The sequence below is a fragment of the Mustela erminea genome, chromosome 7 (genome assembly GCF_009829155.1).
Source record: "Mustela erminea isolate mMusErm1 chromosome 7, mMusErm1.Pri, whole genome shotgun sequence".
In the NCBI taxonomy this organism is placed as follows: Eukaryota; Metazoa; Chordata; class Mammalia; order Carnivora; family Mustelidae; genus Mustela; species Mustela erminea.
The window spans coordinates 66,556,883-66,583,086 of NC_045620.1; the positions used below are offsets into that span (position 1 = coordinate 66,556,883).

Below are 26,204 nucleotides of genomic sequence, written 5' to 3' on the forward strand. Positions count from 1 at the left end.
GGTATGAACTTGGGGCAAGTTCCTTCCTTTTCCTGAGCTTTATTTTTCCCCAGCAACAGAACAAGGAAATCTTTACCTTTTGGGGTAGTTAGTAATTGCTCAGCCTGGCTGCCTGTAATTCACAAATGTGAATGTACCTGCTATAATGCTGACACAGACTAGATGCTCATGCAATTCTGGGAAGCATTCTTCAAGATGGCTCCCCAATCCTGAAAACTCTTCCTACTGCTTTTCTTTCCTGGCCTACTTAGCCACAGATTGACTTATCTAGTCAACATTCAGCATAGTCTTCCTACGCACCAAGGAACCATTTGAAGGACTTCCCATGAGTTTGTTTAATCCGTTCAACAACTATGGGTCTGGCATTAATGGAGCTTACAATTTTATTTGGAAGTATCCAAAATAAAAATTTAAATGACCAAGCTCAATATTTTGAAGCTTAATAAAAATAAATTATGTTAGTATATACCTCATTTAGATACTCTCAGGGTTTCTGGTAGCCATTATTGTAAATCTTCATGGACTCAAGGAGTAATGCCTGCAAACTGGAATCTTCTACCCAGTGTGCCTCATGTTGATCTAAATCCCATCTATTCCTCCTGGGGTTTTTTTTTTTTTGCCTCTAATTATTGCACTGCTCTGACTTCTTCAGTAACTTCCCGTCAGCCAAATTTAAGGATAGTCAGTAGGTTTCCTCCATGTTTGCACTTATCATATCATAGAGTTATTTCTCAGGAATAGTATGAAGTTTGCATACTTACACTGTTTCTGAAGACTTGGAATTCTAGTGTTCTTAAATCTACCTTTGCCACCTTACTCAAGTTAAACCTAAAATAAAAAAGTATATGTATTTCTTCATAAACAGCATCAAAATTAATGGGTAATTAGGGTAATTATCAAGTCTGTACTTTATTTGCAAATTACCTTTTGGCAGATTCTGAGGTCAGTATTACCAGATTAATAGCCTTCCAAAAATTAAAGGCCACAATTTATAGTTAATATTTTGTTCAGTTTTTAAAACTAAGATATTTAAAAGGTTCCACTTGCTTTCTCTTTATGATCTTTCACTTTTTAATTTTTTTTAGAAAGGAGTTCAACATTACTTTTTCTTGTCTTAAACTGAAAACTCTTCTAGATACTTAACATATTATGAATAGCTCTCTCCAGAACCCCCTCTCAATTTTAATTACGGATTTAGAATTTCTCTAAGTCAAATCTCTAACTGTATAAACTGCGATAGAGTTCTAAATGTGTAAAATAATAATTCAATGCTAATACAGAACATTTTGATTAATTAAAGCAGTGCTTACCTTGATATTAACTTATCTACAAAGACTGAAGGATTGGAATATAAAGCCAAAGGAATAAATTGAATATAGACAGGAACATCTGCAGGATTTTCCAAAGTAATCTCTTCTTCCTTAAACAAAGTAACAAAACAGTAAATGAAATGTTTCCATAGTTAAAAGTAAGAGTAGATACTTAACAATCCTGTTATGAATTTCCAAAAACCAATGTCACTCTGAATACTTACGGAGGAGCAGTTTGTATTAGTAAGTGGAAATTTCAAGTGCCGGGGTGAGCTAATTATAGAAGGCCAGGAGAGCTCAGCAGTGATTTTTGATAATATATTTTTTTGAAGGTCTGTATTTACTTCAAATAAAGCACTCAGTCTAGAAAAAAAAATTGTTAGTTACTATATCAAAATGAAGTATCTGAGTTTTCTGAATGTAAGAAATCTAATTAGGCTTGTATACTTCAGAAATTTTATTCTGGCCCTGAATAAATATAGTTTTATTTGTTCTGACATTTTACTATGTTTTTAATAGACATCTGTGAAGATGTCTGTTTTGGCACAAAGAGTTGCCAAAGTCTCTATCACTGATCACCTGTGTTGTTTTTGTACTGAATAGTGAAGGACAAGGTAGGCATATACGTATAACATATGGTGTTAAGGGATCCTAAAGGAACCTGCAGCCTAGTGGAAAGATCTAGACACCAACAGCAGAGTGCTGATGAATATTCATCAGTAGAACTTATGAGAAGGCAGTGCATTGCTTGGCATACATCTTTTTACCCCCGAGATTAAAAAGAAAAAAATGAAGGAAAATCTTAATATGCAACGAGGATGTCAGCTGAAGTGGTAATACATATGAGGGTTTTGCACAGATATATGTAGAGTTATCAAAAATATTCAGGACCTCATTTGAATATTTCTCTACTTATGAGCATTCATAAGCCAGCTGTTTAGAACTCAAGAACATATTCCCTAAGGAAACACTATTACACACAGCACTAAGGTTCCTGGGCCCAAACACAGAAGCCCACTTTTATTTGTTTTTTTAAATTAAGATTTTATTTATTTATTTGATAGAGAGAGACAGAGAGAGAGACAGAGAGAGAGAGAGAGAGAGAGAGAACACAAGCAGGGGAACTGGAAGAGGGAGAAGCAGGCTTCCCACTGAGCAGGGAGCCTAAATCAGGGCTCGATCCCAGGACCCTGGGACCAGGACCTGAGCCGAAGGCGGACGCCTAATGACTGAGCCACCCAGGCGCCCCCATTGAAGCCCATTTAAACCCACAATACTACTGAATTGTGACACTCTAATATTGGTAAGAGTACAGATTCTACACGACAAAGAACAGAAATTCTCTGTAACACAAAGTCAGCAGCAGGGAGAATGCCACAGTCACTGTGCACCTGGAACATGATGGTATGGGACAGATGACAAGCCTAGCTTCTTAGCTGTGGAGTGCTGGGCATACAAGGAGGAAGGGAGAGGTTTTGGTAGGGGAGAGGTGAAGAGGCTCTTCAGCACCGCTCCAAGTTTATCTATTCATAATGTTAACATTTGGAGACTGTCTATACACTGTAAGGTCAGTAACGGAAATGTAGGCGACCAAGAACTAGTGAATTCATTAGAGGTTTCTCTCTACTTATTCTCACCATTTTAAAGCAGAAATTTAACTCTTTTGCCTTAAGAAAAGTTTTGATAGTAGATAGTTCAGATAAACGAAACCCTCAGATTCAATCACTAATGGTTTGAAAAATTTATAGTACTATAAATTAGATTATCTTGATACTGACAAATATATTCAAATTAGCCAAGTGAAGAACAGCAGTTGTTATCAGTTACCATGTTATCAATATTCTAATCAAATTCTCTTCTGGAGCACAAGAAAGATCGTACTTCTACCTTGCTGAGGAAGTGTGTTTCTGCTTTTGAATCCAGGTGTGGTAGGGTTTGTCATTAGCACGTTTTCTGCCTGCCAATGACATATGGTTGAGCCTCAGTGAACTGGGCTCTAGGTGCCCCCTAACGGCTCAGCACCTGGAAAGGGAAGAGGCAGTTCTTTTCACAAGGAGCAAATGGACACTTGGTCTCCACTGCAGGATTGAACCTAGGAAACGTTTTCTCTGCCTTTAGCAGAGGGCAGTGGTAGCTCTTACGCAAATGGCTGTATCTCAGGTGAACAATGTATGCATCCTCTATAAAGACAACTTCAAATAGGTCTTTGATTTTAAGGAAGTATCTCGAGCACTGAAGGAAAGAGAAAATGGTACTGTGTGTATTTCTGAGCAACATGCAATTAAAATGGCAATTTAAGACTCCTTTTTATTTATTTATTTATTTATTTATTTATTTATTAAAAAAGATTTATTTATTTATTTGAAAGACAGAGATCACAAGTAGGCAGAGAGGCAGGCAGAGAGAGAGAGAGGAGGAAGCAGGCTCTCCGCAGAGCAGAGAGCCAGATGCAGGGCTCGATCCCAGGACCCAGGGATCATGATCTGAGCCAAAGGCAGAGGGTTTAACCCACTGAGCCACCCAGGCACCCTAAGACTCCTTTTTAATAAGTTTCTGAAGATGAAGCATTATTTTCTTAGCTATAGAGAAGTAAAGAACCTAATATAAGAGTAACATTTAGAAAGTAGTATCAACAGAGACATTTCAAACTTATAAAAACAGCTAAACATACTTAAAGCAAAACCACTCACCTATGACCTGAATTTTCCTTTATTCCCATCCATCCTTTGAAGAGGCTTTGATGCAAGTCCCAGTCGGCATCCCATGTATCCTCCTGCATGGCTACACCAGGCTGTACTTTGGGTTCAGCTACAACAAGGACACATACTTTATGACAAACTCAGCCCTACAATCTACAACCACTTGTCAACTTCCCTTCAAATGACTTCCATGGTACCACGGGATAGAGATGGACTTTGAAAGCGGCAGCCTTTCATCAAAGAATATTTTGGGTGGAGTGAAGGGGATGACAGAGAATAGCAAGATAACTTACATTTGGATAGAAAAGGCAAGCCAACATAGCAATGATCCCCACACTGCAGTCCAGGATCAAAATAAATGTTTGCAATCTACAAAGAGGTACAGGAGAACCGTGAATCCTAAATCCAGAGAAGGTCACTGTAACACAATACTAACAGAAGGGAATCCTCAAATACAATGTTCTCAAACCTTTGACTTTTTTCCTGGCTCCAAGTCTTCCTTATTGCCCCGTAATCGTTTGTAGTAAAATCGCACATCTTCTGACAAAGATCGTATTTGTTGTATTTTTACCTTCTGTGAGAAGGAATTCATAATATTTAAGCTTTGATGAACTACTTTTCCCTGAAGAAAACAAACAAACAAACTCATTAGTATATGGCTGGATTTTCTTAAGAACACACAATTTAGAGGTGACAGACATATTTTTCAGGAACCAAACTCCAAAAGATACTTGGAATTTTTATCACTTGATAATCTCTAATTTTGTAATCAGAGCACTCCCAAATATATCTATATTTATCTCTCTATATGTGTGTGTATATTTATATATATATATATATATATATATAATTTTTTAATTTGTCATGTTCATGACCTGTTATACAAAAATCAGCTGGACAAATCTCTATAATCTTGTGAAAATGAAATAAAATAAGAAAAATGTCCATATCTGATGTTAAAATAATGAGGCTGCCAACAAAGGTAATAAACAGAGATAGCTTTGAATAAAGGAAATGGTCATTGTCAGTTTGTTAAGCAAGATTTGTTTATACCAAGGCCAGGCTGCCCTCCAAGTATCCAAATTCACGATGAAATAATTTAATTCTAAAATCAAAAGCCAAACAAGACAAAAAAAAAAATCAGATTTATTTTACTTAGAAGTATTTTCTTTCTTTCTTTCTTTCTTTTTTTTAATTTATTAATTTTGACAGAAAGAAATCACAAGTAGACGGAGAGGCAGCCAGAGAGAGAGAGAGAGAGGGAAGCAGGCTCCCTGCCATGCAGAGAGCCCGATGCGGGACTCGATCCCAGGACCCTGAGATCACGACCTGAGCCGAAGGCAGCGGCTTAACCCACTGAGCCACCCAGGTGCCCCGAAGTATTTTCTTTTTAAAAGAAAAAATATCATTTGTGCTAAACACAAATTAGACATCTTATAAAAATACAGGTTATCAAATATCTTAACACAGCAGACAGATTAAATAACCAGATGACCAGTGACTGCTCTTATCAGCTGCATGCTTCTCCCTATGATAGGGCATCAGATTTTAAATAAAAAATTAAATAATCTTCAGTAAGAAATATAATCTTTCCTTTCATTTGAGTTTAGAATTCGATCTTATAATATGATTCCTAGTCATTGGAAGAAGTCTCAAAAATGATCATACCCACTGGGCAAATATCTGGTATAAGAAGACACAGAAATTAAGAGAGCACACAGAAAAAAGGAGTTGAATGAGGGTGAGGTTAAAAGTAATACTCATCATTTGCACCCCAGGCAGAGGGAAACACAGCAGAAAGGTATCAGAGGTCAGATATGGTGCTGGGACAGGAGAACAAAGGAGCAGAAAGCCCATCTTTGACAGCCCGACAGCCCGACAGCCTGAGCCTGGCCTCTAACCAGCTGTGTCTTCCTGGCATGCACTGGTAATAATCATTTTGCTCAAGTCCATGTTTTGTCTCTCAGGAGTGTGTGTGTGTTGGAGGGTGGGTCAAAAGAGGTAACAGGTATAAAAGTTCATTTTATGATGGTATTCAAATATTAAGTATTAAACTATGAGTACTTGAAATGCTAATTTGGATGTATTGTTTTCATTAATTGGTGCTAGTATACTCCATTGGATATGGATTTTACAGAACCTGTGACTGTTATGGAATGAATGTGACCCCCCCCCCCAACCCATTCATGCATTGAAATTTCAACCCTCACCGTGACAGTATTAGAGGTGGGGCTTTTGGTAGGTGATTAGGTCATAAGGGTGAAGTCCTAATGAATGGGATTAATGACCTTAAAAGGAGAGACAAAAGAGCTTGCCCTCCCTCCCTGATCTGCTGGCTATGTAAGGATACAGTGAGAAGACAGCCATTTGTAAAATCAGGACCAATGCCCTCACCATATACTGCATCTGCCCAGTGCTTTCATCTTGGGCTTTCCAAGCATCCAGAACTGTGAGAAGTAAATGCTTGTTGTTTAAGATACCCAATCTGTGGTAATTTGTTATAATAGCCTGACTAGGACAGTAATATCAAGTTAATCTGTGATTCCAAGTAAGTATCTGGTAATGTAAGCCATCTGAGGATATTTAAAAGTTTAATCCTACTTTGTTCAAAATCAACACCCTGTTTTTATACAGACGCTTTCTCATTTACTCCATCCCTGGGCCTTACGCTGTGTCACTAGTGAATTATTCTGTTCTAGGATTTGTGCTGTATTTAAGGAGATCATTGATTGAAAAGGCAAAGGAACAAGGTCTTTTTGGATAAATAATGAAGTCAAGTGCAAAGTGGAATGATAAGAAGACAAAGATTTAATTAAGAATCAAATAGGTTGAAACTATGAACTCAAAAGTTATCTTTTTAAGGCGCTAAATTCCAAATTTAGGTTTTATTAAGATTTTTACAACATGCTGTTTTCTCATAACCCACCATGTTTCCTTCCACACGGCAAGGGACACTTCTACATTTGCCCCCATGTCTCTTGAACTTACCACATCACCTTCCTGCAAAAGGCTGTGGCTTGTCTCTTGGTTTTCCATTTCTTTTTTATTTATTCTCTAGGTTCAAACTCTAAGTCATATTTTTGACTCTATCTACTCTACCTAGCTACTTCAATTAGTAGGACCTTGTCAGGATATTCAAGCAGTTTGAATCTGAAATGTCTCTTGCCTAAGCTCACTTCTCCATTATTTTGCTCTTTCATCCACCCATTACCTACTTACTAACTGCCTGCTTTGGGGATATAGGATCCCTTATCCCTTTCCTAGAGGATCTTAGAGTCTCATGGAGAAGACCAACACATACAGCAATACTTAAAGCACTTGTGACACCTGCTGCAAGGAGTAATTTAAAATCATTCCAAGATGTAATACTTAGTAATTATCTAGCAGAGTCAAGAAATAGTCAGAGATGACGACATGGAACTGAATCTCGGAAAATGTGTAGTTTTTTGTCGGTAGGCCATGAGGAAGGGCATTCAAGACAGACTAACAGCCAAGGCTTAGAAGTATGAAAGGGCTTTACTGCCTCTGCCAATGCCCTAAGCTCAAAGCCCCTCCTGACATTTTTCAAATGGACAATGAACAGAGTTCCTGGGTTGACCTCAGGCACTCTACTGTCACTTCCATATGCACCCTTTATTTACTTCTGCCAGAGAAACAATGTTTAAAGCTCAGCTCTAATGATGTCATGCCTTTGCTTAAAAACTTTAGATTTTTCATGGACTTAAATGCATTTTTTTCATGCTATCACTCCAACATGTCATTTCATCTCCTCTTACAATTTCCCTCGATTCTTGTCAAACCAGGCAACTCACTACTACATAAAGCCATCTCAGACTTTACTGCCTCTGTGCCTTCAGGTTGATCCCAGGGATCTGAATGTAAGTTCTAACTACCCTTCCTATCTATCCTGCCAAAAGAAATTCTAAGCTAGCTCACATGGACAATTATGTGTGTAGTTCACTCACAGCACTTCATTTTTGTAACTTTTAGGGCATTTTCTACATTCTGCTTTTACATTTATGTATCATGGGTCCATTTCCCAATCTAAATAGAAAACTTTTTGAGAGAAGGGACTATTTCTTATTCCTCTTTACACCTCCTATGGAACCTAGTTCAATGTTTTACCTTAAAATAAGTAACTAGTTCAATGTTTTACCTTAAAATAAGCAATTAATAAAGAATAACTCACTTTACTGTTGGATTCTAGGAACACAGAGGTAAAGGCAAAGAAAAAACATATATATATTTAAAAACCCCTATAAATTAAATCTCTTACTGGAAAGGAAGGTGGAAGAACCATATGTTTTGGGAAGCAAGTCAGCGAACCCACTGCAATTACAGCCTTCACAGGAATTGTTAGGATCTGTAAAGTGAAGAAGCAGACCATAAAGAAATGTGTTTAAGTATGAGATTGATCTTGATCATTATTGCATTATTCTTGAGGATATAAAAGAAGGTCATCTTGGGACTTATATTAGCAATACCAACTCAAAAGCAATATTAAACTTGCGCATGAAAACTGTTCAATTTGACCAATGTACTCCGTAAAATGCTCTGAAATACATTTCCATGTATTTCTCAATGATTCACTGAAAACATGGTAAATAGGATGAAACAATGGGGAAGAAATGAAGAATAGATTTTTTTCATAATACTGGTTATTTTGTGGATGATTACATTAACAAGGAAAGTCAAACTCTACTCCTAAAACAATGTATGCAACACTTAGCATTTTCTAGAGTTATGTGATTCTAAATTTTTTGTATGCAGCAATTGACCTCAACTTAATTTAAAAAATGAGTTTAACAGTATAGATGCTGAATATCAACTTACACTCTGAAACTCATAAAAATACTTAAGATATTTTTTCCCAATTCTCACCTTTATCCATACTAATAAAAATTTATCTTAGCTATGAAATGTACTTATTTCTCTCAGAGTGATAAACAAGAATTTTTCACTTTTGGAGGTAATTAGTTGACACACTCCCAACAAATCTATTATAGTTATTACTATATATTATTTATATATATATATTATTAAATGACCAGTTCTGTTTATTCTGAGTTAGCTTTCTTTTATGTGGGGGTTGTATGGGTTGAAAACAAGAGACTAGCGGAAGCAACTTGTTGAATTTATCAGTGTTCAGCTTCCTGGAGAACTTGTAAATATTAAATTAAAATACTTAAGTCTGGCAGAAATATATCCATTAAAAAATCTGACAGAATGCAACATGATAATAAACACCACAAAGAGTCTTTCAAAAGCTCAATGATTTTTACTCTGCCCTTGACTTAGAATGACTCATGTAAATACAGTATCATAAGAACTCAAATTAAGATATGATTTCTTGATTGTATCTTCCTTTTTGGGAATATTACACAGGAGTATATTAATGATTGCAGAAGAATCAGTTATCTCATTTAGGAATTTCAGTCAGGATCTGTGCAATGCTATAACTATGTGTAAGCAGGTTTCCAAGAGAGCAATTAAAAATGTGCCAAAGCCATTTTTCTGAAGTTGTTTTTAGTTAAGAGGTTTGGATTATATCAGAAAACTAGGAGCTAATGAACACCAAGATTCTGTAAACTAAAAGCTCAGTTTTTAAGGTACGAAACAGATAAACTGTAACTATATTAGCAAACTTAGTCATTTCTATAAAAACAAACAAAAAAAGACTGAATTATCAGAAAAACCTCATTGACATGAATTCCCATAGTCTTTACCTCATAGTCTGTGGTGATCTGTATGGCTCCATCGTGAATCCCTTCCAGTTTTTTTGCAGTAAGTTTGACTCTGAATACTGCAAAGTAGCCTGAAGCTAATATTACCTGTGTGTGGTAGAAAGGATATCATTCATTAGCCTCGCTAGCTGCAGTTTCCTATTAAAACGGTAAAGAACACTATTTGTAATGGCCTGACCTCCAAATTCTAACATATACTGTATGACACTGAATTACCATACCATCTTGTACAAATATCTCAAAATAATGCCCATTCTTAGATCCCTATTTACTACACTTATTCCATGGGCCACTGAGACAACAGTTCCCTGAGGAACAGATTCCCGTCTGCCAAGGTGCAAAAGGGGTATGGTCCTCACACATCCTGCATGTACCTGCACCAACAGAGAGGGTGAGGGCTGGAGCAAAGGGAGTCAGATCCAAAAAAATCATCACCAACCCTGATGTGATCAAGGGACTTGCCCCCTTCGTCTAGGGGGTTTTACGGGTTCAGGTCTTAAATTTAAGTTTTTCATCTGTATGAGTCAATTTTTGTGTGTGGTGTGTGACAGTGGTTGTCCCCTCTCCTCCTGTCAGCACTTTTCAATTGTGAAATTCCCAAAGAAAAATAATTCATTTTGTGAAGTTGCACCTTAATTATTAGTTATATTTTATCTAGAATTCATGGTTACCTTAAAATAGAAGATGATAATACACCAAACATTGTCACTTTCTCCTTTTAAGAAGCATTTTCTGTGTTGGTTTTGTGCCATTCTAAGGCTTTCTACTCTACCGTGTAGACTGCACAAATCAGTACAAAGGTCTGAAGAACACTGAATTGTTGGCAATGTGTGTTTTGTAAGGAACAGGACGATAATTTAGTTCATAGCTTTGGGTTTTAGAAAAACAGTTGAAAGTTTAAAGTGTTATAAGCTTAAAGAAAAATCATTTTGTGGAGTTGCTATTTTGAAGTTGGCAACTCACTACAACTTCCTATTTTAAGAGTTCATAACAATGATCTCATCTTTCTGTCCCTTGTTTTTAAATTTACAGTTTTATATAAAAGCTAATTCTAAAACCCTAAATTATCAAACTGGCTTTATGTTTTTAAATGGACTTTTCAAGTTTAAATAGTATGTGTTAACATATGCTATTTATTGCTAGGAAATGATCCAGATTTCTAGAATTATTAGATTTTTAATGTCGTCCCAGGAAACAGTAAAATGCAAATAGCTGGGAGTAGATATACATACACTTTTATTCTAACTTTACTGTTGAAGGAATACATTAATGGCTGGCTTAATTATTGCCCTTTTTCAGCATTCTACTTTTTTTTTTTTAAGATCTTATTTATTTATTTGATAGAGACACAACGAGAGAAGGAACACAAGCAGGGGGAGTGGGAGAGGGAGAAGCAGGCTTCCCGCTGAGCAGGGAGCCAGATGCGGGGCTTGATCCCAGGGCCCTGGGATCATGACCTGAGCTGAAGGCAGTCGCTTAATACTGAGCCACCCAGGTGCCCCTCAGCATTCTACTTTTATTAAAAATAAAACCTCAGCTGGAGTGACAAATATTACTTCCCATGGACATATATATATACTTGTTTTAAAAGGAGGCTTTATTTTTGAATCAAATTTAAAATGTTATAAATTATTAAAATATAAACAGACATAAATTACCTCTGTTCACAAATATCTGATTATGTAGCTTGAATGCTACATAGTTGCAATTAGAGTATTTAGTACTGTCTTCCACTTTCTCATAAATCATCTTCCAAAACTGCATCAAAAACTAATGATGTACTTTATGGTGACTAATAGGACACAATAAAAAAAAATCATCTTCCAAGTTTCTACACACAATTATATTTATAGTTTTTTTATTTGCTTCATACGCAATCATAGAATCATGATTTACTTTATGTATTTGACTGTTTCCAGGTACTTGAAATTATTAATAACACTATTACAAACATCTTCTTTTTCACAGATTTTAGCTTTTTAAAAAAATTTTAATACTTTTCATTTATTCTAATGTATCCAAGTTATTAACATTTCAACATGTAATCAATATTAAAACACTATCAGTAGTTTAATATTATTATTAACAGCTTACAATCCCAAACTAAGTCTTCGGATCTGGTGTGTATTTGACGTAAGACATCTTAAGTGAGACTAGCCACATTTCAAAGGCTCTGTAGCCATATGTTAATTAGTTCCAACTGTCTGGGCAGCACAGTTTTATACCAGTGAGCTTTTAGCGCTTTAAATTACTTCCATGGGAAGAATTCCAGGAGTGGTACATAGTGCCAAAATGCCCTCCAAAATAGTTATTTTGGAGGGTCCTTCTGGCACAAGCTATTTAAATAAATTTTTATAGCTGATGGCATCCCATGGAAGCATATTTGCCAACCATCTCTGTGCATAAGGACATTCTCTCTTTCTTTCAGAAAGACTGTCACAAGGAGTTCTATCCTTAACTTACAGATGAGGTATGTTACGCTCCTTCTCACATAAGGTAACTCTCCTAGTTCTGTTGTGAATCGGTATAAACTCCAAGTTCCACTTTCAGTAGTGGTATGGCCTTTGACTGATATATCTGTTTTCTCTTGTTTCATGCTCTTTTATGACCAATTGTACCTATTTCTAAGACAGAGTTGAAGTACATGGGCAGATCTACAAAGGGATCAAACAAGGTTTGTCTCACTTATGGAAAACGGTCCAGAAATATTCTGTATAACTAAAAACACTTTCTACCAATGCACAGGGCTATCTCTTTGGCCAAGTAAATTCAATGAACACAGGATTAGTGTAGTACCAATGGGAATTTCTCTTGTAATGACACTTGTGTTACAATAAGATCACTTAAATTTTCTTTGTTAACGGAACTTTTTATGACAAGCTAGAACTTAACTCCTTTGGGTTTCAAGTGCCCTCATCATAAAAGAAAAGAGCTGAAGTAGATTATCTACAAGAACCTTTTAATATCAAATAACTGATGCTATTAAGAGTCTCATAAAAACATTAGTTCAAGTATGTGTCGTAGGAATAGTCTTTTATTTGGGGTTTAAACATACAACTAAGTTTAAGGAAACAATAAGAAAGTTTGCTTACTGATGACTGGTCTGATAAAGATGACTTTTCTAATTCCGGAAGGCTTGCAATTATCGTAGTTCTGTTGCCTCTTTCAGTAGCTACCAGTTCTATTGATAAACCGTCTCCTATGATGTGCCAACTTTTTATAGCCAACTTAAAAAAAGAAAAAGATATGAAAGGGATTACTATAGCTCCAGCATAAAATCCCTAAATGTGACTTAGAATAAAAACAATTTTTTTTTTTTTACCTCAATTGGATTGCTGTTTATAATTGCAAATAAAATATTACTTGCTTCTGTAGCACTCAATATGCCAAAATCTATGAAACGTTCCTCTATTTTCGGGGGTAATACAAAGTACTGGAAAGATATTAAAGAAAACAGATTAAACATTAAATCACACTTATATAAAAGCATGTTATCAAGAGAAAGTAGCTATATGGACATACTAAGGTTTCTATATTTTATGGCAAGATAAACATAGATACAAATATATAAAATATAATTAAGAATTCTGTACAATGAAGTATTTTTAGTAATTAGAAATGAAGACATTCATAGTCTCTACAGAATAACTATTTCTCCTCTAAAGACCCATAAAAGAAGCAGGAAGCTAAAGTACTAGGCACAGGTAAGTAGAGCCCCAGAGCTTAGGCAAAAAGTCCTTGGTCTTAGTAAACAATGTATTCATGATAGCAGCCAAAAATGTGTAATCACTCAAGCAAAACAAATAAAGAAGGAGAAGTCCCCTCAGCTCTGAAATTCTTACTGATGTTGACTTTTTGGAGAACTACATCTCTATATGTTCTAATTTTCATTTTATCTTTCTTATCTTTCTTACCAGTTTTATTTCTTACCTAAAGTTCTTTCATTGATTATCCTAAGGATAGCTTAGTTTGGACCCCCACCCCGGCTTCTTTTCTGTATTAGAATGACTTTTATTCTTTTTTTTTTTTTTTTTAAAGATTTTATTTATTTATTTGACAAAGAGAGATCACAAGTAGATGGAGAGGCAGGCGGCGGGGGGGAAGCAGGCTCCCTGCTGAGCAGAGAGCCCAATGTGGGACTCGATCCCAGGACCCTGAGACCATGACCTGAGCAGAAGGCAGCAGCTTTAACCCACTGAGCCACCCAGGTGCCCTAGAATGACTTTTATTCTTTTCTGCTATTCCAACTGTGTGTCTTTACCACCTTACTCTCTTATTATTTGGTTCTTTTCTTCATGCTGTATTTCCTGATTTTTTTTTTTTAAGATTTATTTATTTATTTGACAGAAATTACAAGTCAGCAGAGAGACAGGCAGAGAGAAAGAGGAAGAAGCAGGCTTCCTGCTGAGCAGAGAGCCCGATGCGGGGCTCGATCCCAGGACCCTGGGATCATGACCTGAGCCGATGGCAGAGGCTTTAACCCACTGAGCCACCAGGCGCCCCTATAGTTCCTGATTTTGGTCACCACCTCCTTAAATAGTTTCCTTTTTGCCCTCCTTGTATTATTATTATTATTATTTTTTGCTTATTATTTTCTTCCCCTTAGTTTGTTTTCAGTTTCCCCGTGACTATAACTATTTAAAAGCAAAACCAAGAGAAGCACAATGTAGAAAAGATCTAAATGCCAGCTGTCACAAAAGGATTGAATTGTGTCCCCACAAGAGATGGCTACTGGGAAGGGTGAAAACAAGTCTCCTTGAAAGTACTAAGAGGAGAGATTAGAGCAACTTGTAGAGCTCAGAAAATGGCAAAGTTTAAGCATGTACAAAATGATCGCCTAATAATACCTGAAAACACAAAAGATGGCTGGGAGCTTAAATGTTAAAGGTAGATGACATACTTACATCTAAAAAGCCTGTATATACCCGCACAGGTAAATGAAATTTAGAAGCATTGGTAATAAGTAAAATATTATTATCTATGTGCATGGACAATGTGGAGGGCATAAAAAACAGAGTAAAAATGTATCCTGATTCGTTCGGGAGAATTAAGACTGGTTTGCTGAAGTTGTGAACCTAGGAAATGAGGGGAGAGAAAAAAACAATGGGTCAGCATTATCTAGTTGGTAGATGAATAAAACGAAGAATTGGGGGGGGGTCCCAGACATACTTTAAACATTGTTTTGGCTTCTTCTGGTAGCAACACATCATGAATGAGGATAGCAAAGCTGAAAGTGTTAGTCAGGTAAATTGGCCTTTCCACGGGGTCAGCAGGACTGTCTCGAATGTGAAATAATGTGGCAGCATGATCAAATCCCAAATAACTATTTGAAAAAACATAAACAAAATAAATCATTTTTATCTCTATGCGTTAATTTAAAATCCAAGTTCTGTTGTACTAATTTTACATTTAGCATTAAATACTGTTATTGGAGAATCAGAACTATGAATATTTTAGAGCTTGAGCATACGATTTAAAACAAACATTAGACTGCAAAATACTGACATGTAATATAAAGAATTATTCTCTATTGAATTATATGCAATTGAACAATTAAAATCAAGAACGTATTAACAGAAAGTTTTAAGCTACTTAAAAAAGATCATGTTTATCATTTTTTTGTGGTTTCATATGTAATTTTATTAAAGCTTTTTTTTTCATGTTTATCATTTAACTGTGACCAGCTTTGTTAAAATGAGTTCCTACCAAGTTGCATATTAAACTATTATTGTTTTAAGTATAATAAAAAATGAACTACATTATATTATTGCCCATTTATAAAAAGTTGTAATTCTAGAACACTGTTTATGAGTTTATAAATGAATATAAATGATTTTGTTTCAAGTGACAATATGCTTTAATAACAAAACACAACCACTTTTGTGTTACAAAAGGAGTTACAGAAAGGAAATAGCTCCAATGATTTAAATGTTATTTAAAAATCATAGATTCCTTTTTCTATGTTATTACTGAATCACTAAGACTTCATTTAAGCCCAAATCTTATCATCCCATTTACCTTTTTCTTCTAAAAAGTAAAAACTATGAAGTGTAAGATGTTTTTTTAATAGTAATTCCAGGGGGTTCATGTGAATTTGGTTACTACTTTTGCTAAGGTCAATTAGTAGAAAAACAATTTACCAATTAGCGAAAGTTGTAAAGCTTATTTTAAAGAGAAACTCACCCATCCAAAACTTCTGCCTGATATGGTATTTCGAGTTTAGAGTAACTCTTTTCCTTTGCTTTAACAGTTATTTTCCCAGAAAACTGAGATGGTTTTTTTGCCTTTGATGCTAAAAGGAAACATAAAAAATAATCTCTGTCACCTTTTGCTACCAGAGTTTCTACAGAAGTTGAGAGTGACTACCGACTAACAAAATCTTTAAAAAACAAAGTTGAGCTTTCAGATTGGCAAACAGGAGACTTTGACAACATTTTATATCAAATACCACATTTTTCATCCAAAAAAGGGAGAAATATTTTACTTTTCCTGTAATGGGATTAAACAGACAAGGAATTAGCAAGTGAACATAACTGAGGAAGAAAAAACAGTTATTTGAGCTGCTTCCATGGAGCCTGAAGCTACGGCTTTCCTTATACCAGCGGTTTTCACACTGGGCATTACTAACATTTTGGGCCAGGTTAGTTCCTTCTGGGGTGCAGGGGCTGCCTGTCTTGGGCACTGGACGATGCTCAGCTGCATCCCAGGCCTCTACCTGCTAGACAGCAGTAGCAGCCCCCCAGATGAGACAACCAACAATGTCTGCGGACACTGCCGAATGTCCCCTGGCCTGGGAAGCAAAACCAGCTCCCACTGAGAACCACTGGTTTACAGCTGTATCAAGGACTAACATTCCTTGTATGCCAGAGCTGTGTTATAAATAACAGTAAAGTAGCATGAAATAAATATCAGTAAAGTGTCATGGAACAAGAAGTGTCAGGAGCTGCGAGCTCTGACTTCCTGTATTAGCCAAGCCTAACTCAAAAGAGTGTTAAAGCCATCATACTGTCCTCAGAGATCAAGTAAAATCTTTAAATTTTGTAGCATTATGAATAATTCCATCTGGAATTATAGAAATAGATTCAGTTGGATCCATTCTGGGTACCCACTGGATGTTCTTTTCAAAGCAAATAAAGAAGCTGTTTATCTTTATCCCACTTAAGGTAGTTTAGGAACACTTCTAGTTAGGAGAACTTTATGTGAGTTCTGCAAATGTGTGTTACCCAACGTTAGCACAAAGAAAGAAAAATAAAAAAGATGGTATGACATCTAGTATATGGCTATGTCAGACAGTGATTTCAGATTTTTAAAACTTGCATTAATCCTCATTTCTTTCTGTTTGCTGTGTAGCCTTTACTGGGCTCATTATCTTAGGAGGCTGTACAATATTCCCACCATGCACTGGGGTGGTAGAAGGGGAGGTGGGAGGTGGGAGGTGAAAGGTGGAAGGATTTTCCCATGATGATAAAAACCACATTTAAGAAATGTAGCACTGGTTTAAAAGATGCTTTTCCTTTTATTAATATTACATAATTTAAGAAATAATTTTTTTAGACCCTGTGATCTCAGAAGAACTAAAGGTACTGACATTCATTTATCTCAAGAAGGGGAACATTTACTAGGTGGTTGATTCAGGAGCTGGAGAAGAAGAGCTTAGGAGAACTATACAGCACACCTGCTCTTGGTGCACACTCCCCCACTGCCTGAATTTATCAGAAGGATGGATCCTGAAAGTTCTCAGGTTCAGGATACTACCAGCTGCTCTTCTTGTTGAAAGAAGAGAAAGCACTCACTGATGCTGATACTGGTAGACATGACTGTGGTACTCCAGCAACACAGAAGACAATTTATCACAGATTTGGAAGTAACTGGGGCATCAAAACCTTCTACATTACTATTTCCTGATAGCTGGGTTATGAAAGTATGCCACATATTTAATCTTGTTTCTTCAAGAGTTTTCTCTGAGCCCATAAGTTGAAGAGTAAAGCTTGGCATCCAGCCTGTGCACTGCTCCAGAACCTCCCCAGAGCTCTTCATGTACAAGGAGTAAGCACAGATGCTCTTACAAACACTGTGCAGAGTCTTCCAGTATTCTGCTACACTCGGTAGGGCAGAGTGATCAAATGCTCTTTTCTTTTTTTTTTTTTTCCTAAGATTTTATTTATTTATTTGACAGACAGAGATCACAAGTAGGCAGAGAGGCAGGCAGAGAGAGGAGGAAGCAGGCTCCCCGCTGAGCAGAAAGCCCGATGCAGGGCTCGATCCCAGGACTCTGGGATCAGGATCTGAGCAAAAGGCAGAGGCTTTAACCCACTGAGCCACCCAGGCGCCCCACAAATGCTCTTTTCTGATGAGGAGTTAAGCTGTGAAATGTGGGCTATGAATGGAGGTGGCTTCATCATAAAGCTGAAGTGTAAGCTTCAGGGCTCCTCATTTGCAAGGGCCCTTATGAGAAGAGTCCCATTTGAGTGTCAGTTCTCATTAAGTACAGCTAAGCAGCCACTAAATCACTATTTAAAAATTTCTGTGACAGCAAACTCAATAAATGTTCTAGTAAAGTGGGCAAAGCTTAGTAAGAACATGCTATTAAAATATGGTAAAGTCTGGGTCAACATTTCAAATGTCAAAATATATAATATACATGTCTGAAATAATAGTTCTCTAATTTGACAATGCTATCACGAAGGCTATTATTTTAGTGCCCCGTTCTAAAATAATAGAACTGTCTGCCTTGTTTAAAAAGCCAATATGTGAAACTGTTACAGAGAATACTTTATTTCTAGTCTCAAATTCAAACACACTTATGAAATCCAAATACATTACCACTCAATTACAAAAAATAATGACTTCATTGTTAAGGCAAACCTTACTAAGTATATATGTGAAAACCCAGATTACAAAAATTTAATTGTAATCCTAATGTATTTGCTAATACTAATTGCAGTTTATGAACTTGCATTTTCTTTCATGAAGCAATCAAATAAGAGTTTGTGATGGTTTATAAGATAAACCAACCTAAGCAGTAATATAAAATCTGACTGTAAATGGTCAGTGTTTCTACACTAAGATATCAATATACATGCTCTGGTTTATCAAAATAAGATACTTCAGTAGAGAGAGAAAGCTGAACACTTACCATCAAAACTAATACTTGCAACCTTGGTATATTTACTTTCTGAAGCTTTCAATGTAATTGGTTTAAAGTGTACCGTTATAGCGTCATTTTGTGGTGTAGGTCGAACACTCTGCAAACAGAAAAATATATACAGCCTTATTTTAGTCTAATGGCTCAGTCACTTTATACTGGAGAATGTACTGAAAAGTGAGGCAGAATCAAAATTGGAAAAGTTTTACTTTATGTGCTCCCTTTCAATAGAACAGGCCAAACTGACACAAGTTCACATTAATGTCATTAAAGTATCTTCATGAGCACTGGGTGTTGTACATAAACAATGAATCTTGGAACACTACATCAAAACCCAATGATGTATTTTATGGTGACTAACATAACACAATTAAAAGAATCTTCATGAAATAAAATGATGGCTAGAGGAAAAGTGTATGATAGGTCAATGTATAAATCTAGAGACAAACTAGTACACTAGGTATGAATACATAAAACAGAAAAGAAAAGTATTTATTTTCTAAACAAGTGCCCAGTTCATATTAAGAGAGAAGGAGACGTGAAGATTTACGATAGGGTCTTTCTTAAAGAACTCCACAATAACAAATATAATATCCTGACTATATGAAGAATGAACATGAATTTGGGAGCCGGTAGCCCTTTGCCAGTAGTTTTGCAGATCCCACTTTTGCTGGTACTTTCTCTATGTCTCTAGGGCATGGCTGTGCAAGTGAGGCATGCTGCTGTTACTATACAGGGCTGTGCTCCCAGCTGTGGGCCTGAGCAATGGGGAGGACTGAAAGGGCTGTGTAGCTCGGAGAGGTCAGAACAGTTTTAATTTAAAAAAAATCAGATCTTACTATTCACCAACTAAGCCTGTAATAACAAACAGTACAAGTTTATAGTTTTGGAGCAAGCTAGAAAAATAAATGCATTTTAAGGTGCAGTTACCTTTTTTTTTTTTTTTTTAAGATTACATTTGTTTATTTGAGAGAGAGAGAGAGAGCACAAGCAGGTGAATGGGCAGAGGGAGAAGTGGACTCCTGGTTGAGCAGGGTGCCTGAAGCGAGGCTCAATCCCAGGAGCCCAGGGGATCATGATCTGAGCTAAGGAAGACACTTAACTGAATGGGCCACCCAGACGCCCCGTTAGGGTTTTTTTATCTTTACCGACACAAAGCATTTTTCATTGGAAAGAACAAAGATCCCAACCTGCTTCCCTGTTTTACAGATGAAGAGAATCTTGCAGTACGGAGAGATGTTTCAATACTTAGGCATCAAGAAGTGGGGCTGGAAACCGGGTATCCTGACTTGATCCAGGGTCTGGGCCCTTTACTTGGCATCCTACTGCCTAAACATGTGTCAATGAAGTCATGGTACTGTATACAAATCTTGATCAATAATATTCCTTTAGAATTCAATTTGAATCTTACTTGGGTCTCGAAACCTTTCTAGGGTTTTTGCTGAATTTTCAGGGGCTTCCTGAACTTGTTGTCAAAGCCTGATGCTTCCCACAGAAAGAACTTCTGTGACACTCACCAGGTGTACCTGCTAACACGGGCACAGACAGATCTCTGCAGGTCGCGGAGTTCTTCCCCTGGCTCCCTACCCACCCTTCCAGTTGATCTGTAAAAGTGGAAATCTGACTAAACCGAATGAAGGGCAGTTGCAGGAAGGCACAAGAAGCATGTGAGAGGAGTATGAAGAAAAACTCTTTTTGCATTGTGTCCATGATCCGAGGGAACAAAGCTGGTTATACGCATAATGATTAAATGGTAGGGCATCTCCCTTCTCACCGCTGTTTGTCTTTATTGGACCTGATGGTGGTTCTGCAGTTCTCCGAGCTGGAAATCTTAGTAGCCTGAGCTCTTCTTGGCTCCAGGCTCTCTCAGTAGTTTATCTTTCTTCTGAATTTCTCATTTGTTTTTGAATCTCTAATTGGAGCTGCAAGTGGATTTGTTCATATTGATATATTTATTATCAATAAGCTTGCTGTTAGTAGCAATCATTTTAAATATCAATCCCTTCCTTCCTTGAAGGCTGTGTGTCCATGTGTGTGTTATTTTTAAAGAATAAAACAATGCAGTTTGACCTGTGAGATAAACTACAAAATGGAAAGGTCTCAAATACTATACTACTACACTAGTACTTCTTCCAAAAGAATGGAAAGCAGTACAGAAGTATATGTGACAGTCCCATAGTGATGGGTTTATGCACAAAGAAGAAATTAACTATTTAAGTAGAAGTGTCAGTTTGAGTAAGCTGCCCATCTACTCTGGGCCTTATTTTTCCTGCTTGTAAAAACACGAGGATTGGATTATGTATTTTTTCAGATTCCATCTATCTACAAAGTTTTGTGATTCTATTCCTTTTGTTCTTTTTTCAAATGAGCCACTTTTCTCCTGAGGTCAAGATTTGTTAGAAAGATGACCAGATAAAGCTCTGTAGTTTGCAGAGGACTGCTACATACTCTACTGAATGTGACAGAGCAGCAACGAAATCTTGACCATTTTCAAACATGCCTAAGGTGGGAGTTCAGTAGGAACAACCACAACATTTTTTGAGTGTTATCAGCCTGCACAAACCAGAAATAGCTAAGCAATGATATTTATTAAAATACAGTAACTCTAAGTTGTTGGTGGGAATGCAAACTGGTGCAGCCACTCTGGGAAACAGTATGGAGGTTCCTCAAAAAGTTAAAAGTAGAGCTGCCCTATGACCCAGCAATTGCACTATTTACCCCAAATACTAGCTATTTACCCCAAAGGATACAAACATAGTGATTCGAAGGGGCATCTGAACCCCAGTGTTTATAGTAGCAATGTTCACAATAGCCAAAATATGGAAAGAGCCCAGATGTCCACTGACAGATGAATGTATAAAGAGGTTGCATGTATATACAATGGAATATTACTCAGCCATTAAAAATAAATGAAATCTTGCCATTTGCAATGATGTGGATGGAACCAGAGGGTACCATGCTAAGCAAAGGAAGTCAGTGAGAGAAAGACAAATACCATACGCTTTCACTCGTATGTGCAATTTAAGAAAAAAAAAACAGATGAACATAGGGGAAGGAAAGGAAAATAAAATAAGATGAAAACAGAAAGGGAGGCAAACCATAAGAGGCTCTAAACTGTAAGAAACAAACTGAGGGCTGCTGGAGCAGAGGTGGGTCGGGGAATAGGGTGATGGGCATTAAGGAGGGCACTTGATGTAATGAGCACTGGGTGTTAATATGCAACTGGTGAACACCTAAATTCTACCCCTGAAACTAATTACAATATATGTTAATTAAATTAAATTTAAATTAAAAATATATAGTCACTGTAAGAAGTAAGATCTTAGAATACTTGATGAAAAGTATTTTTCTCACATGAAACATATTACTTTAAGATTTTCCTTACCAGAGGAAAATTTTTATATTCAGTATTATTACATATATAATATATACGTATATATATTATAGCAATAGTATTTAATTGATTTGTGTTTTATATGAATGATCTGTTCACTTATTATCATTAAAAATAAAAAACAAACACCCAACCCTAAACCAGTTAAAATTCATTTTCCAAGGAAACAAAAACATGGTCAAACAAACGAAACACTTAAATAGTTGGCCATTCTGGTGGCTTTAAAGGAAAAATAATACATAATCATTAACTTGTATTAAGCATATTTACACTAACAATCTGTTTTAGTATCAGTCACTAACTGCTGCTTACTAAAGATCATTGAGAAGTGAAAAAATATGGCAAGATTCCCAGGAAAGGCAGCTTGCACATGTTCTAAATATAGTTCTAGCTTTTTCTCATGATATTCATACCCAATTAAAGCTCAGTAACTCTCAAGTAAGATTCAAAGGTCCAGGACACTCTAAAACTACTCACAAAAACATTTGAGCAAGTAAGGAAAAAACCTTCCAGAATGTAACAATTGTATTTTTAACAGTAGCTACACAAATTCACTAAAGCTCACATCAAGTTGACAGTGGTAAACTGACAAATACATCTGTGTTTCTTATTCATTATCAGTAAGGAAACTTTATGCAAATGTTCCTCTTAAGATGTCTCATGCAAATTTATTCCATCATTTATTCCACACTAATGTTTTTTAAGTGTTGAGGAAAATCATATTCTCAGAGTTGCATTATACACCATCAATGTCTGGTAGGCTTGAACCAGGTATCTTGCCCAATTGCAGGTAAGAAACTTTTATTTTGAGACACTTGCTTTAGGGGTCTCATATCTAGAAAGATGAAGAGACTCTGAATTCCCTGAAGGGGAATTAAAAAACCCTCCAGCTTCTGATTAAGATGTTACATATTTGTGAAATGGACAGAGGCAGGGACACTTTAAAAAAAAAATGTGTCAGTCTCTATGTCTGGCATGCTATGCAGAAAGGGGAAAAAAACCTTAGGAAGCTCTCTTAAAACTCAGTTTCCATGGTAGATGGGCCTGTCCCCTGGCGGATAAGGTAAGCAGTCTAAGCTAACACCATCTCAAGTGGACCAGTGCAACAGACTCCTAACTCTATGTAGTGCATTCTCCACAAAGTAGCTACTACAATCTTTACAACACAGATGATGACCTTTACAAATCAGATGATGTCACTCCCTTGCTTAAAATTCTGTAATTTGCTGTTGCACTTATAATAAAATCTAAACACTTCTCAAAGCCCAGAAAGCCATGATTAACTCTCTGGCCCTCACCTTACACATTCAACCCTTCCTTGTTTCCCATGACATCCAAAGCTGTTCCCGCCTCAGGCTTTTGCACTTGCTTTTCCCTTTGATGGGAACTTTCATCTGCCAGCTTCTCTTATGGGTGCCAACTGCTTACTCTTCAGTTATTACCTCAAATGTCAGCTCCTCAGAGACAACCCTATCTAAACCATCTCCCTCCCCCAACTTACATGCCACTCTGTTTCTTTTTTTGTTAGAACTTGGTTCAATTTACAATTATGTTGTATACTGGTCATCAGCCTCCCAGCTAAAAAGTGAGCTCAAAAGGGGTGGAAACCTTGGTTGTTTGATTTACTGCTGTGTTCTCAGTACTTAGCACAGAAGCTGGCATATAGCTGACGCTCATTAAATATTTACTGGGTGAATAAAGGAAGAATGAATGAGGAAATATGACAAGACTACCAAAACACTGGCAGAATTTAGGCTCTGGATATTAGAAAAAATACATACACGGGTAGCTACAGATGCAGATATACAGACAGGTATTATAGATCAAAAGGATTTTAGTAGAAATACTACATATGAAATTAAAATGATATATTTGCAAAGATTTGATTGGTGTCATTATATACTAATATACTTTTAAGTAACTTTTGAGTTTTTATGGTTGAAGAAGTCTTTAAAAAAAGTTCTGATTCATCTACCTTCTTTGGAAAATCAGAACCTGTGTATGTTATAGGACTGTTGTATTAAGTAAGGTAATCCACGTATTAAATAAGGTAATCCATGTAAAGAACCTAACATAGTGCCTGACCCATAGTAAGAACAAAAATGTTGACTTATAATGTATCCTAAAACTCTCTAACACAAAGGAGGAACATGAGCCTCTTTCCTTCTCTTTTATAACTGAATTTCCTTCTCTTTCCTAACTATGGTATTTTTTCATTCATATTCTTATGATTGGTAATTTCATTTTAAAGAAAACGTTTATTGGAAAAGGCATTTAAAAAACAAGATTTTATTTATTTGTTAGAGAGAGCACAAGCAGGGGAGAAGCAGGCAGTGGGAGAAGTAGACTCCCCCCTGAGCATGGAGTCTGATGCGGGGCTCTATCCCAGGACCCAAGGATCATGACCTGAGCTGAAGGCAGACACCTGGGTGACTGAGCCATCCAGGCGTCCCAAAGACATTTGTTTCGGTCCGTTCATTGTATGTAAAAAGTTGGACAAAATTGCTTGGGCTAAGTAAAGTCATTTTCCCATCAAATCTCTAAACCCTCACATTTGGAGAAGTGACTGCAGGTGTCAAGTGTGCCCAACAAGAAAGCTCTCACAACGACCCTGCCCTGTGCAATGGTGTCCCACAGACAGAAGAAACCAACCATGGACAAACAGCATGGAGAACACACAAAAATCAAAATTATCAGACATCTCAAATTGAGGCAACAGCTGGGTGATCCATCAGTGACAGTCAATGTCTGCCCTACAGGCGAAGAGCTGCCGTCTGCAGCAAAAGAGGGATCTTCCAGTGTGCTGCCAGGAAGCTGTGCTAGGAGAGGCTTTCCCAGTGGAGAAAGCACTTGAGCTCACTCCAGAGAAAAAGGGCTGGGGGGAGTGGTGGATATACTACCACAGATACAGTAAATGTGCTCTATGTAGCCAAATGGGCTAAAGAAGAAATCAGTATCAAAAAGTTCAAAGAAGGTAAATAGGTTGTAGCCAATAGAATCTAAACAAATCTAGCAGAAGGAATTATATTCTATTATGGAGGAAACCCAGATAAACAAACTCAGAAATTTCTTAACAAAAACAATCATAATTCTGGGTAAAGAAAGATTTTAAAATGTTAACATTTTAGTGATACAGAGGGCCTTTGCATTTCACTGACCGGTACAACCTAAAACGTATGTGTGTTCATGGTTGGAGAGGGAACTCTAACAGATTTCTTTTTTTTTGGTTTGCAAATGTGAGGATAATGGTGTCAAGGGAACAAAGGGGTTCTCCTACTCTCTACCATCTTTACTCATCAGCTAAAGGATTTTTTTTTTCTTTTCTTTTTTTTTTTTTATTTTTTATAAACATATATTTTTATCCCCAGGGGTACAAGTCTGTGAATCACCAGGTTTACACACTTCACAGCACTCACCAAAGCACATACCCTCCCCAATGTCCATAATCCCACCCCCTTCTCCCAAACCCCCTTCCCCCAGCAACCCTCAGTTTGTTTTGTGAGATTAAGAGTCACTTATGGTTTGTCTCCCTCCCAATCCCATCTTGTTTCATTGATTCTTCTTCTACCCACTTAAGCCCCATGGCAGACAAAAATAGAAAATTAACAAAACCAAAAATTAATTCTTTTAAAGATTTTATTTACTTACTTGACAAAGAAAGAGAGAGAGAGCAACAGACTCCCTGCCAGGGAGGCAGCCCAACGTAGGACTTGATCCCAGGATTGTGGGATCATGCATTACTGAACGCAGAGGCTTAACCGATGGAACCACCCAGCTGCCCTCTTTCAAAGGATCAACAGAAGTGACAAACCTTTAGCTAGACTGACCAAAACCATCTTTAAATACAGAGAAGACTAACTTACTTAAATCAAGAATGAAAAACAGGACACTGCTACCTACTTCACAGGGACA

At 36.8% G+C, this 26,204-nt stretch overlaps 1 protein-coding gene across 1 annotated transcript in view; it reads right to left on the bottom strand.

Moving 5' to 3' along the window:
* TMEM131 (transmembrane protein 131) overlaps positions 1-26,204 on the bottom strand; it is a 212,579-nt gene that overhangs the window by 40,549 nt on the left and 145,826 nt on the right. The window contains exons 12-25 of the mRNA XM_032351980.1: positions 18,890-18,998; positions 15,937-16,045; positions 14,923-15,076; positions 14,658-14,828; positions 13,076-13,186; positions 12,846-12,980; positions 9,736-9,840; positions 8,286-8,372; positions 4,479-4,631; positions 4,303-4,378; positions 4,001-4,118; positions 1,535-1,673; positions 1,311-1,420; positions 762-828 (exon numbers count right to left, since the gene is read on the bottom strand). Of these exons, the coding sequence (XP_032207871.1) occupies positions 762-828; positions 1,311-1,420; positions 1,535-1,673; positions 4,001-4,118; positions 4,303-4,378; positions 4,479-4,631; positions 8,286-8,372; positions 9,736-9,840; positions 12,846-12,980; positions 13,076-13,186; positions 14,658-14,828; positions 14,923-15,076; positions 15,937-16,045; positions 18,890-18,998 (1,644 nt within the window). The remainder of the gene's footprint in view (positions 1-761; positions 829-1,310; positions 1,421-1,534; positions 1,674-4,000; positions 4,119-4,302; positions 4,379-4,478; positions 4,632-8,285; positions 8,373-9,735; positions 9,841-12,845; positions 12,981-13,075; positions 13,187-14,657; positions 14,829-14,922; positions 15,077-15,936; positions 16,046-18,889; positions 18,999-26,204) is intronic.